Source organism: Gopherus evgoodei, chromosome 4 (assembly GCF_007399415.2).
Source record: "Gopherus evgoodei ecotype Sinaloan lineage chromosome 4, rGopEvg1_v1.p, whole genome shotgun sequence".
In the NCBI taxonomy this organism is placed as follows: Eukaryota; Metazoa; Chordata; order Testudines; family Testudinidae; genus Gopherus; species Gopherus evgoodei.
The window spans coordinates 65,218,534-65,231,479 of NC_044325.1; the positions used below are offsets into that span (position 1 = coordinate 65,218,534).

A 12,946-nucleotide genomic window follows, 5' to 3' on the forward strand; every position below is an offset into this window, starting at 1 on the left:
ATGTAGAAGTCTGTTAGTTATATACTTAGTGGTATATGTAAAGGTGCTGTTGTATTAATCTGTTTATTTTAAAGTTCTAGAAGGAAATCGCCGCCAGTGAGCTTCCCCACTGTCTGCAATTTGGGGGGCGTGTCATAAACAGATAGCTAAGGGTTAATGTCTCTTACACCTGGAAAGAAGTACCTGAAACACCTGACCAGAGGATCAATCAGGAAACCAGACTTTTTCAGATCTGGGTGGAGGGAAGGTTGTGTGTGAGTCCTTTGTTCTTGGTCTTCTGCCTGTCTCCCTCTCGGCTATGGGAAGGATTTCTCTAGTTCCTGCTTTCTAATCTTCTGTTTCCCAGTTGTAAGTACAAAAGATCAGATAGTGATTTATATGTTTTTTTGTATTTTACATGTGTGTAGTGGCTGGAGTGTTTTGAATTGTATTCTTTTTGAATAAGGCTGTTTATTCATATTTCTTTTAAGCAATTGACCCTGTATTTGTCACCTTGATACAGAGAGACCATTTTTATGTATTTTTCTTTCTTTTTACATAAAGCTTTCTTTTTAAGACCTGTTGGAGTTTTTCTTTAGTGGGGAACTCCAGGGAATTGAGTCTGTGCTCACCAGGGAATTGGTGGGAGGAAGAAGTCAGGGGGAAATCTGTGTGTGTTAGATTTACTAGCCTGACTTTGCATTCCCTCTGGGTGAGGGGGGAAGAGAGATTAGCTCTCGGTACTTCTGTTTTCCAAGACTGGAAACGGGGAGGGTGGAATCCCTCTGTTTAGATTCACGGAGTTTGCTTCTGTTTATCTCTCCAGGAACCCAGGGAGGGAATACCTGGACGGGAGAAGGGAAGGGAAATGGTTTATTCCCCTTTGTTGTGAGACTCAAGGAATTTGGGTCTTGGGGTCCCCAGGGAAGGTTTTTGGGGGGACCAGAGTGCCCCAAAACACTCTACTTTTTTGGGTGGTGGCAGCTTTACCAGGTGCAAGCTGGTAACTAAGCTTGGAGGTTTTCATGCTAACCGCCATATTTTGGACGCTAAGGTCCAAATCTGGGACTAGGTTATGATACATGCAGCTTGTCATTTCTGCGGGATCTGACATGGAGTAGCTGTGCTCTCTGATACACTAGTTCTCTAGTACACTTGCACCATATTCTAGGCAGGACTGACTCTATTTTTAGAAACCATAAAGGGGGGAATTGACTCGGGGAGTCATTCCCATTTTTGCCTTTGCACCCCCGGCCGACCTCAGCAAGGGGCACCCATGATAGCAGCAGACAGTACAGAACGACAGATAAACGTCATCTTATTGCCAATTTACAATGGCAGCAGCTGTTACAGAACGACTGATAAGCGTCTCTGCTATCATGCAAAAGCAAACAAATGCTGCTGTGTAGCGCTGCAGTAACGCCTCTGTCAGCAGCATCCAGTACACATACGGTGATAGTAAAAAAAAAAGGTGAACGGGCTCCATGGTTACCGTGCTATGGCGTCTGCCAGGGCAATCCAGGGAAAAAGGGCACGAAATGATTGTCTGCCGTTGTTTTCCCAGAGGAAGGAATGAGTGACGACATTTACCCAGAACCACCCGTGACAATGATTTTTGCCCCATCAGGCACTGGGATCTCAACCCAGAATTCCAAGAGGTGGGGGGAGACTGCGGGAACTATGGGATAGCTACGGAATAGCTACCCATGGTGCAACGCTCCGGAAATCGATGCTAGCATCGGACCATGGACGCACACCGCCGAATTAATGTGCTTAGTGTGGCCGCGTGCACTCGACCTTATACAATCTGTTTTACAAAACTGGTTTATGTAAAATCGGACTAATCCCATAGTGTAGATGTACCCTAAGTGAAAGGAAGGGGCTCAGATGTGGATAAAGATAGCTCTCAGCCTGTGATCACAGTCATGTCAGATAACATGGTAACAGTGCGAGTACCCCCAACACAGTTAAAATGAGGTTCAGTCTTGGAGTGTAGCTGAAACCTATGTCTCTGAAATGTGTGAAAGCTTGTCATGTCCAAGGCTCTAGCGCAGTCAGTTTGGGAACATGGTTAAAAGGATATTTAGGTGCAAGACTGAGACTGACCCGTGTTTCAACTATGTCAAGGGACAGCCGTATTGTAAGTGGGTCCCTAGACGTGGTTATTACTGTGCAATGTTGTTATATGATGTAAACAAGCTGTAACAAATCCATTATTTTGATGGGTTGGGCAGAACATGGGAGACAAGTGTTGCCAAACCATGAATTTAATCTTTTCAGTGATATGTTCACTAGGTATATGCACTACCTCCATCAGCATGCCCCCCATCTCCTTGGTTATATCCTTGGCAGGGCTTGAAAAGCCCTAAGGATTCCCACCAAGTTTTCCTCCCCCTCTTTGAACATGCTTTGGGGCATAATCGAGGAAGCTATGCCTTAGCTTAGCAGGCCCACACAGCTGGGCTAGTTTCAGCGTTCATTCATGCTATTTGACAAAACAAAAAGCCTGATGCAGCTCCCATTCTTACCTGGGGCTGAACATGCTGGTTCAACCATCCCCAGCCAGCTCAGGAAATATTTGAACAGTCATCCTGGATCTCCTTCCCCACAGAGCAGAGCTACTCCTGCTACTTGAATGTCACTTCACTGTCACTCTTGCCAGCACTTCAATTTACTAATGCAGGATGACAGGCCTGTCTTCTAACAACTGTGGGAACAACTTGTGCCCTTTGAAGCTAAAGTCAGAGAATGGAAAGAACTGGACATTCACATCTGAGTGGGAGCTATATCAGCTGTTTGGAGACCACCTCATTTAAAACACAGGGAATATGCGTACAACTGCAGGGGGATAATGGCAGCAACGACACAGATGGATGTAATCTAGTAGTCTTTGCAGAACTTGATCCCTTTTGATACACAACAGGGACACTGTGTGACACTATAGTAAGGTCTTTATTTTGAAGCCATCAGAGAAAGGCTGCAATGGTAATGAAGACAAAGCTGCTTTGTCTTTTGATGGCCAGTTCTTCTTTTGTAGGCTAATTTTTCAGCAACCCTCGTAATCAGAGCTGGTTGAAAAACAGAGCAAAAAAATCTGGCCAATATTTAAAAGAAAAAATTTCCCCTTATTTTTAGAAATTTGTCAACACTTTGACCAGCTCTGTAGTTGCCCAAAAAAAGGAGTTGGGGGGGAAATCATGAAAATTTAATCACTAAATTTTTCGCCAACATTTTTAAATTCAAAAAATTTCAACATGCTCTATTGGCATGTGACCCTTTGTAGGGCTGAGCTCTTTCTGCCTTTGCCAAAATACATATAAAGCATCCAATGGGTCAGGTGAAACATGAGTCATTGTGGTGTGTGCTTTACAAATTGATGTGTAATGTGTAATGGACATTGTCATTGTCATTGGTAGTCTAGGGCCAATACTACAAGGGCACCACTACCCAAAATCATTGATGCTGAAAAGCAAGGAACATTTGTTCATGATCCTTTGAATCTTAAAAGCATTCTAAAGTCACCAGTTCTTTTTGATTTCTTCATGGTAATATAGCACTCCCCCGTAAGTTTTCCCACAGCAGTCTGCAGTCCAACTGGCAAAGCATCCAGGATTTCAGTCCAATTTTCACACAGTTCTTCCTCCTTATCATTGTGGATATAACCAACTTCTGAGACGATATTAGGCCAGATGCTCAGCTGGTGTAAGTCAGAGTAGTTCTGTTGAATTCAATAGAGCTATGCTGAATTATTCCAGGTGAGAGTCAGGCCTATGGCCATTAACAAAAAGTTCGTATCACATACTCATGTTTGCAGAAAAAGCTGCTCCTGTAGCTCATTTTAGGGTCCCAGCAGTTCTTACGTGCATTCTCTATAGTTTCCTTGCCTTTACCTGAACTCACTGCCAAGATGAGGAGACAGGGCTGTGTGTAAGATAGCACATCAGATAAAAATCTGTATGTACAATTGTTTCTCTCTCATATAAATCTCTTGGGCAGCAGATCTCTTTTTCTGTGTGTCAGTTTTTCTATTATTCCATCTTGTTCTCTGTTCAGCTGCAGTTTGTTTCAATTATCTTGGCCCTGAGCATACTTGTATGTGAAACATTGTCTAATAATTACAGCATGGGACTGGGAATCAGGAAAAATGAGTCGGACCTCAACTATGCCACTGACTCTCTGTGCAACTTTGATCAACTCACTTCATTTATCTATATCTGAATTTCCCATTTATCACTGCCTCAATTTTCCCTTCTCTAAATTGGGAATATTTATACCCACATCAGAGGGATATTGTGATATTTGTAAGCCTCAACAGTTGAAATCCTTAGATGAAAGATGCCTTAGAAATAGAGAGTTCATATAATGTCCATTACTCTTCACACAAGGCTGCTAAACCTTGAGAGTATAGTTACTTTCTATAAGCAATGATCCACATAAATGTGTGCATCAATATACACCATATATAGCTAGATCTGTACATATGGATTTAAGGGAGAGATAGAGATTAGCTGCAGTGATTATACTGGAAATGCTTTATGCTTTTAGCAATCATATACACTGAGCATCATAGCCCAAGAACTGACAAGAGCACCATAGTCTCCACAAAGGATCTGCTATAGATTCCTCACCCCAAGAGCACCCATGGCTCCCTGCTAGCTGTTTGATTTACCTGATTTGTCAGTGTCTCCTCCTTGCCTTTTCATTTCAGATTGTAGAAACAGAGGAGGGAGAGAAAACACATTTTCATTCCAGTCATACACCCCCATTTGGCATTCTTCCAACACCTTAGGGATTCCTAACAGAAATGCAAATGGATGAGGATTAGTATGAGTGCAGAGACCAGAGCCCGGGGCTTGGGAAACACTGACATAAGTTATGTAACCCTGTTGTGCCTCAGTTTCCTCATCTGTAGAATGGGGATAGCAATACCTCCCTTCCTCACAGGGGACTTAATTCACAAATGCTTGCTGGGGAAGCCTGAGATGGAAGGCATCATATAAATGCCACACATATTAACTATGATTACAGATTGAAAATTGCACTGTGCTATAATGATACTTATGGTGCCTTTCAGCTATGGTTTGCAGGGTGATTATGATGAAAGTACAGTGTCAGGGCAGGGGTGCTGGAACAATTTGTAGAGTGGGGGTCTGGGAAGCCATTGAACCAAACTGTAAACCCTGGATAGGATGGAAACCACTTCAAGCCACAGAGTGAGGCAGCATCCCTAGTTCCAGCACCTATGTGTCAGGCTATTTGCTATAACCTTTACAGGGTTCTTTTCCCCCTCACAAAAATAGATCAATGGAAACTGGAAGCTAAAATCTGTTCCCTTTTCATAGGCTACATCATTTTGACATTTTGACAAGCAAAGGGGGCCCTAATCAAGCAGACTGGAACTGTGGGACACAGAATATCCCCCAACTGTGCCAAAGCTCCTCTGCAGATGAGATGCAGGGACTAGGCTTCACATATTGGGAGGAGGTTGGCCTTGGTATCATTTCCCCACCATAAGCCTTGTGGGGAAATACCCAGTGGTGAGCCGGAGCCGGTTCCCACAGGTTCTCAAGACCTGGTTGCTAAAATTAGACCTCCGTGGAGAACCGGTTGTTAAAGGGCCAGGAGATGAGCAAAGAACTCCAGTCCACGGGCCGGATCATCCTGTTGCTCCCAGGATTCCCAGCTGGGGAGGCTGAGGCTCCCCGGGCCCCTCCCCCACTTCCCCCCAGCTTCAGCATGGCCAGCTGCCGGCACTAGCTGGGCAGCTTAACTGAGCTTGGGAGTTGTACTGCTGCCGCTTTTTGAGTGGCCCGGCAAGGTGGGGCTGCTGCAAGCTCCAGGGCTGGCCAGAGGGGAGAAGAGGGGGCAAGTGGGGCAATTGGCCCAGGTCCTGCAGGGGCACCTGGCCCCACAAGTATGTCTCCCCTCGCCCCAACACCTTTTTATAGGGAACCGGTTGTTAAGATTTTGGCAGCTCATCACTGGAAATATCTCTCTAGCATATGCATCAGTCAGCATTACCTTCCCTGCCTCACTATTGCAGGCACTCCTAGAGGGGAAGGTTAAGGGCTTTGCTATGAGGAGATGCAGGTCCCAAAAGCAGTGCAGAAGCACAAGTGCATGGTGTGGATGACCAGGCCTCTTCAGTGTTTGGGAGATCTTCTGGGCTTGGGTCTGACCCACCTAGTTGTGTTTGTGTTCGCACAATCCATTCTCTTGCTCCCAGAGCATGCAAGTCAGAGGCACTTCTGCAGGAGGAAACCGAGGCCAAAACTTTCAGACAAAGTTATCTAGTAAAATTAGTCTCCTAAAGCCATAGAGACACCAAAATTAATGGCCTGATTTTCACATGCACTGGCTAAGCCCCCAGTGACTCTCACTGATTTCATTAAGAGGTATGAGTGCTCAGCACCTCTGAAAGTCAGGCCACTCATTTAGGAGTGTATATATGGGATTAGGACCCTAATGAGCACCCAAATTTGAATATTTTTTGCTTTTAATCGCCTTCTCCTAAATGTTTTCCCCCCCTGTGTAGTGGACAAGCTAACCACAAAATGGTTTTCCTCCACCCCATAAGCGTTGTAGGATTGCTCAACAGAGAGCTGGCCTGCTGGCATTTATTTAAAATAATAAATAGCATCAAAGCATTTCCGGGGGTTGGGGGGGAAGCCATATACAGAATTACCTGAATCTTGCAAATAAACTCTTGCCAGGAAGGTAGGTTACGTTTTGACTGATGCAACCGCGAATATCCCTCTCCCTCAGGAAATTCCTGGGGGAGACACTGACTCTGCTGATCTCTTTATTTTCCACTTTATTAAAAGTTCAGGAAGCTTGGATAATAAATAGATTCTATAAATATTCATGAGGAGTGATGTCATAGGTAAGTGTGTGGGGAGGGGGGGTGCAAACCAGCTCTGTGACTGCCTGACAGCGCCATTTCCTGGAGGAAGAGGAGGAAGAACAGGAATAAGAAGAGCCGAAGGAATTAGCAGCAGCAACAGCAGAGGGTGCCCAGAGCGAGAGAAGCGGCCGTGGCTGCGGGGACTCTATGCAGCCCGAGGCCAGCAGAGGGAGATCGCCCTGCCTGGCATCCCCTCTCTTGTAGAGTGACCCGCTCTGGGAGGAGGGAGGAAAAAGCGATCGGGATTTTGGGTGCTTCCTGAAACTTCCCCTACACACTCCTCCTCCCCGGGCTGGCGCGGGGCAGCAGCAGGGCCTGCTTCGGCCGAGCAAGCCCAGAAAAAGCGGCGTGAGAAGTTTGCACTGCAGCCTCCCCTGGGAGCTTCTTGGGAAAGGCGCCGCTTTGGGGAGGGGGGTTCCTTCCTCCTCCTCCTCCTCTCGGAGCGAGAAGCAGCCGCCAGCGTGGAGCTGGGGGGGATGCTGCTGACGATGAAGATGCGGGAGAGATGGAGATGAAGCAGAGCATGGGGATCCCGGGGCTCCTGTTGCTGCTGCCGGGACTATGGGCTCTGGCGCTCCGGGACGCCGCTGCTGAAGCAGGTAAGGCTGCAGGGGCACAGGAGGGAGAATTACCGCTCGCCCCGGGCTGGAGGCTGAGCGCCGACCCAGGCAGGCTCTGTAAGGGGTTGATCTTCCGAGGGGTAACGTGGAAATGTTTGGCCCAGAAGTTCTCGGCTGCTGCCTTGTTATGGAACCTGGCGCCCAGCCAGCGGCTGTTGGCTTTTGCCCTGATCGTCAATTTCGTACTGATCGGAGCGCTGGGTCCGCCCCACCTCAGAGATGTGTAAAGCTCCTGCTGACACTGCACTAACTCCACTCCTGGGTCCGGACTACGCGCAGGAGACGGGGCGGGGAAAGGGGTAGGGTGACCAAATGTCCCGATTTTATAGGGACAGTCCTGATTTTTGGGTCTTTTTCTTATATAGGTTTCTATTACCCCCACCCCACCCCCGTCCCGATTTTTCACACTTGTTGTCTGATCACCCTACGGGGGTGGGTGGGGGTGGAGTCCCTTTCAAGACCTGTAGGCAGCACTTGACGGAGGCCTTCTAGTCTTGAGTGTATTGCTCAGATCCTCACCTACTTCCTAATCAGCTGGAGCTGAGACAAGTTGCACTGGGCTGTAGAACACTATATATTATGGGGAAGGTGAGGATTAGATTTTTGGAGGGCTGTAGTCTTCCTGTGCAATCTATGATTGTGAGTTACTCTGCAAGAATTGTTTTCAAAAAACTAATTTCAAAACAAAACAAAACATAGCTTCTTTTTTATTGTTGCCCAACTGCCTGTAAATAGGTCTGGATTTTGATGAATTTAGGTGCTATTTTCAATGACATAACAGTTTTTGTGAGCAATTTTTAGCATGTACGTTCTCCAGATGGTTGAGATGCACCATTTATTTGCTCTTTGCACCATGTGATTGGTCACCCAACTGGCATGGTAATGTTTCTGTCCCCTGATGGGATGACTTGGGCCATAAAGAGTGCTTAAAGTGAGGATCCTCAATCCATATTTAGGCACATCTAAATAAGTGGCCTAATTTTCAAAAGTGATGCTCGACACCTCTGACAATGAGACCATTTATGGATCAGGCCATCTGTGCCTAAATGTGGGTTGAGGAGCCACAGTAGGCAGCTACATTTGAAAATGTTGCCCTCAAGTTTTCTATCTCCCACACACGATTTCCTTTGTAGTAGAGGTTGACTTCAATGAGACCTGCTGATCGCTCAGCTCTTTTGAAATTCAGGTTGCTTATTTATGTGCCTGTATTTGGGAAGGGTCTAAGACTCTACATATACATAATCCTGCCTCAGTTTGTTTGTGGGTGGACTAGATAACCTCTAGAGATCCCTTCCAGTTCTACATTTCTATGGATTAAGGAGCCTAACTTTAGGCATCCATATTTGAAAATCTTGTCCATAAGCTTTAAAAACATAAAGACGTCCCCTTTCTGTTTGTGAATTATCCACCGATGTTCGACTATGTGTGACTAATAACAAGAGCTTTCCAAAATGGTGAAGAGAGCACTTCTAGTGCAAATGCTTGTGGGAATACTGATTCAACACTCACATTTATGAACCTTATGCTTGCTGTGAATATTCTTGTGAATAAGACCTAGATGGTGGCAAATAAATAGAGTCCTGAATATCAGTTAAGTGAGTCAGTGGGAATGTTTGCAAATGTATTGTTCCTGTATTTGCAGAGCTCAAATTGCTATATAGGAAGGCCAGGTGATAATCCATTTTTACATGGCTTTTGTTTGTTTTCCCTCTAGCCTACATTTTCCTAGTTTCACCTACAAGTAGACATACAAAGGTTTGATTTTATAGCCTAATCCTTCCACATACACATTTCCTATTGACATCACTGGGAATTTAGGTCTCAATCCTACATTTAGATCCACATGGGTGGAGCACTGTTGGTTTCAAGGGTTTGCCTTGTAGATTTTGATTGCTAGATTGGGGACCTCAGGTATCAAAGGAATGGAAGATCTTTTTGCCTTAGTAGGTAAAAGTCTGCAGTTATCTGTTTCTCCCTCCACTCCAAAAACAACTTCAAAAAACTTCTGTCAGTAGTAATCAAAAGGTACAGAGGTGATAAATTAACAAGTAAAATACACTGTGCACAGAGACAACTGGTGCACTCATTTTATTATCAATTCTGTCTGACGGGCAGCATGAAGTTAATATGATTTAATTTCCTAATCAGTTATAAATCTTTACTTCTACAGTCATCACATTTTGGAAAACAAAATAGCTAGTTTTTATTTCCTGCACTAGTAAAAATGTAATGAGGTAAAAATGGAGAGTGGGAGAGTAGGAGGAAGAATACTGGGAAGTAAACATTAATCTTAACCTCTCAAATGTACAAAAAGTCCAAGCCAACCTGTGTGCACCATTCCCTTCTCTTCAGAAAAAGGTGCTGCAGCTAAACTGCATCTTATGGGTGACAGAAATGTGTATCTGTTAAAAATCCCCATGTTATTATTTTCCCTTTCCTTTCAGTTCAGCTCTACTTGTGGATTACACAGAAGTGCTGTTGAAAATAGCCAAATAGAGTATAGTTAGCACTGTCCTTTAATTTCTTGCATAACCAGTTTGACTGGGAACTGAAATCTTTAAAGGCCTTCCAGATATCTTGTTGTGTATATTGCGATTAACACTTAGCTTGCTACAGTCTGTTTTGCGGTAAGTCATTTGCTGTTTCAGTAAGGCATCTATTATGAAAAAGTGTCTGCCAATTTGTGTGTGCATTTGGATACCTGACTACATTAGGTTTACATAAAACAGATGGATTTATTGTGAAATTGTAATGCTCTGTTTCAATATTCTGCGTGGTGAGAAGGAGGATGCTTTCTGAGACCACTGGGACATGTAATTTATGCCACTTTCATGTTAAGTAATCTGAGGTTAGATCATCCTCGCTCAGTTTGGTTTGCCCAACCAAAGCTGCATCGAAAATTAAATGATCACTTTACTAGTTTCAGTGCTCTTAGTAAATTTGCTAAATTAACAGCTTTTTATCTTTATTTACAGTTGCTAAAACACAGCTTAAAATACACAAAATATTTTTCTGATATCACTATGCCTTGGAAGCATTTGCCACTTTTACCAGTGGGATGCCATGTAATGGGAAATGGGGCACCAGACTATTTCTGTATTCAAATGCAATTCATGCAGTGAAAAAGTTTGAGAACAGCATGGCTGCATGCTTAATTAAGGGCAATCTTGGCTTCATGGTAGGGTGACCAGACAGCAAGTGTGAAAAATCGGGACAGGGGGTGAGGGGTAATAGGAGCCTATATAAGAAAAAGACCCCAAAATCAGGACTGTCCCTATAAAATCGGGACATCTGGTCACCCTACTTCATGGTATTTTTCTGTCGGAATGTGGTGGGCTGGAATGTCATCTGGTGATAGAGCTGATCACATGTGAGCAGAGATAGGATCCTAATTCTGCACGGTTGGTCAAGGGCAATATAGTGGTAGACAGGTTAACCTTTCTCTGAAGGATCTGGTATAGGCCACTACCAGAGGTAGGATACCAGACTAGACTGAGCCATTGGTCTATTCTAGTCTGCCAGTCCCTGTGCTAATGGAAAGGAAAAGGCTACTTTCCCCAGCAAGACTGAATACTTTACCTTTGTCTTCCACCTTCCTGCTTTATCCAACGTCTCCCTTACTCCCCCCCATTCCTCATATACATGCCCATCTTTTTAAAATGTACTTATCCAGTTGGTTTCTGTGTTTTTACAAGGTGACATATTTCACACATTCACTTCTCATTTGAGGGGAGTGCTTCCCACCCACACACAACTGCACTTTGGACCAAATGCTGATCACTTTTACACCAATGTCAGTCACAGTAACTCCACGGATTTCAGCGAGTTATTCCAGATTTACACTGATGTAACAGATCCAAATTAGGCCCGTTGTCTCTTTTCTGGAGATACACAGTAGCTGGCTGAGGTATTCTCCCACCACATACTATGGAAAAATATGTTCTGGAAAATTTTTTTTCCTCTGATATGAATCCTTTAAAGTAGGCTTTACTTTCACTGGGTTTATAAATTGCATTGGAGCTTTTGTAATGCAGTGGAGCACTGAGTAACCTGCTGTGATTGAGTCTAAAATCCCTATTCTTTACAAATGCGTACAGTGGAACAGACGTATGACTTATTAGTAGCATAGGAACATACCATAGCAGCTGAAAAGTGAGAAAGGACTTGGGGGCAGCATGATACCGTTCTGAGGGAACACACACATCACCACTGTCAGAGCACTGCTGTGAAGAAGCTCACGGCATTCCTATCTAGCTGTAATGGGATGCTGCTGTGTGGACGCTCATCCTGCTGCTATCCAAATTGGCACTGGCTTTGAGGAAGCCCTTTATAGATTAAGCTTCCGCCATTTTCAAGTAATTGGAATGTCAGTGTTCTCATCTTATAATCATGAAACAAACATAATAAGGCTCTGGCCAGGCAGTTAGAAAACTGTGCAGTGTGTTCTTCTTCAGTATGTCTTTACAGACCACCAACCTAGATTAATTTGCTGTACTCCAACCCCCACTTCTTTTGGGGCTGGGGAGGAGTATTTTTTTTTTTTTTTTTTTTTTAGGTATGAAATTGACAGGATCTCCAATCAAATTAAAGGTGTCCCAGGGTCAGTCGGTGAAACTAAATTGCAGCCTCGAGGCAAAGGAGGACCCAGAGATGTTGTGGATCAAGGATGGAGCGGTGGTGCAGAGTGTAGACCAGGTGTACATTCCAGTCGATGAAGAACACTGGATCAGTTTCCTCAGGTACAACAGCTGTGGAAGAGCTAGACTATCATGGAAGCTACAGGGCCAAATTCTGTTGTCAGTTACCTCAGTGGAACCGCACTGACCACAATGTGATTATACTTTGCCTGGGCATAACTGAGAGTGGAATTTGATCCACTGTGTTTAAGTCACTAAGGAAGGGTTGGATTGTAGCTGGGGGAATCTGACAAGGCTCCTAGATACTGTGGTGATGGGTGCTTTGGAAATGCCTGTGATAGGTAGGTGACCAAGAGGTGAAAGATATTGCTTATCCTATCAGCAGTTCTTTATCCTATCAGCCATCCAGTCCTGTGGAATCTGTGCTGAAATTGTGAAGAGATATTTAGCTGTATTTCTGTCTTCTCCCTTTAAAAAGAAATTTAAAACTTTTCTCCCATTCTGTGTTGTATGCATACCTGAATGATATCATGGGTACAGAATGGCTCAAAGGATTATTAAAGGGGAGTGGAAAATCTGACTTTAAATCTCCAGTTCAAATCCAACCTCAGTCAGTTGTGTCTAATGATCATTGCCATCTGAAGTCTCTTCAGTGGTCACAGAGATGGGTTAGTTGTCTCAGCCCAGTTACCGGTAAATAGTTCTTCACCACCACAGTTGGTAGCCTTGCTGCTAATCTCAGCAGACGACTGACTAGCCCTTGGGACTGAATTACCTCATCAAATTCTTCCTGGGGGTCCCATTAG

At 44.4% G+C, this 12,946-nt stretch overlaps 1 protein-coding gene across 6 annotated transcripts in view; it reads left to right on the plus strand.

Annotated features, from left to right (window-relative positions):
• Positions 1-6,940: 6,940 nt before the first annotated feature.
• Positions 6,941-12,946, plus strand: part of TYRO3 (TYRO3 protein tyrosine kinase) — a 68,706-nt gene continuing 62,700 nt past the window's right edge. For 3 of the 6 annotated variants that reach the window (XM_030559533.1, XM_030559534.1, XM_030559535.1), the window contains exons 1-2: positions 6,941-7,482; positions 12,059-12,242. In XM_030559533.1, coding sequence (XP_030415393.1) covers positions 7,389-7,482; positions 12,059-12,242 — 278 coding nt within the window. In that variant the 5' untranslated portion in view covers positions 6,941-7,388. Of the gene's footprint in view, positions 7,483-12,058; positions 12,243-12,946 lie in introns of those variants that run through there. The other 3 variants (XM_030559532.1, XM_030559536.1, XM_030559537.1) reach the window with 3 other exon arrangements.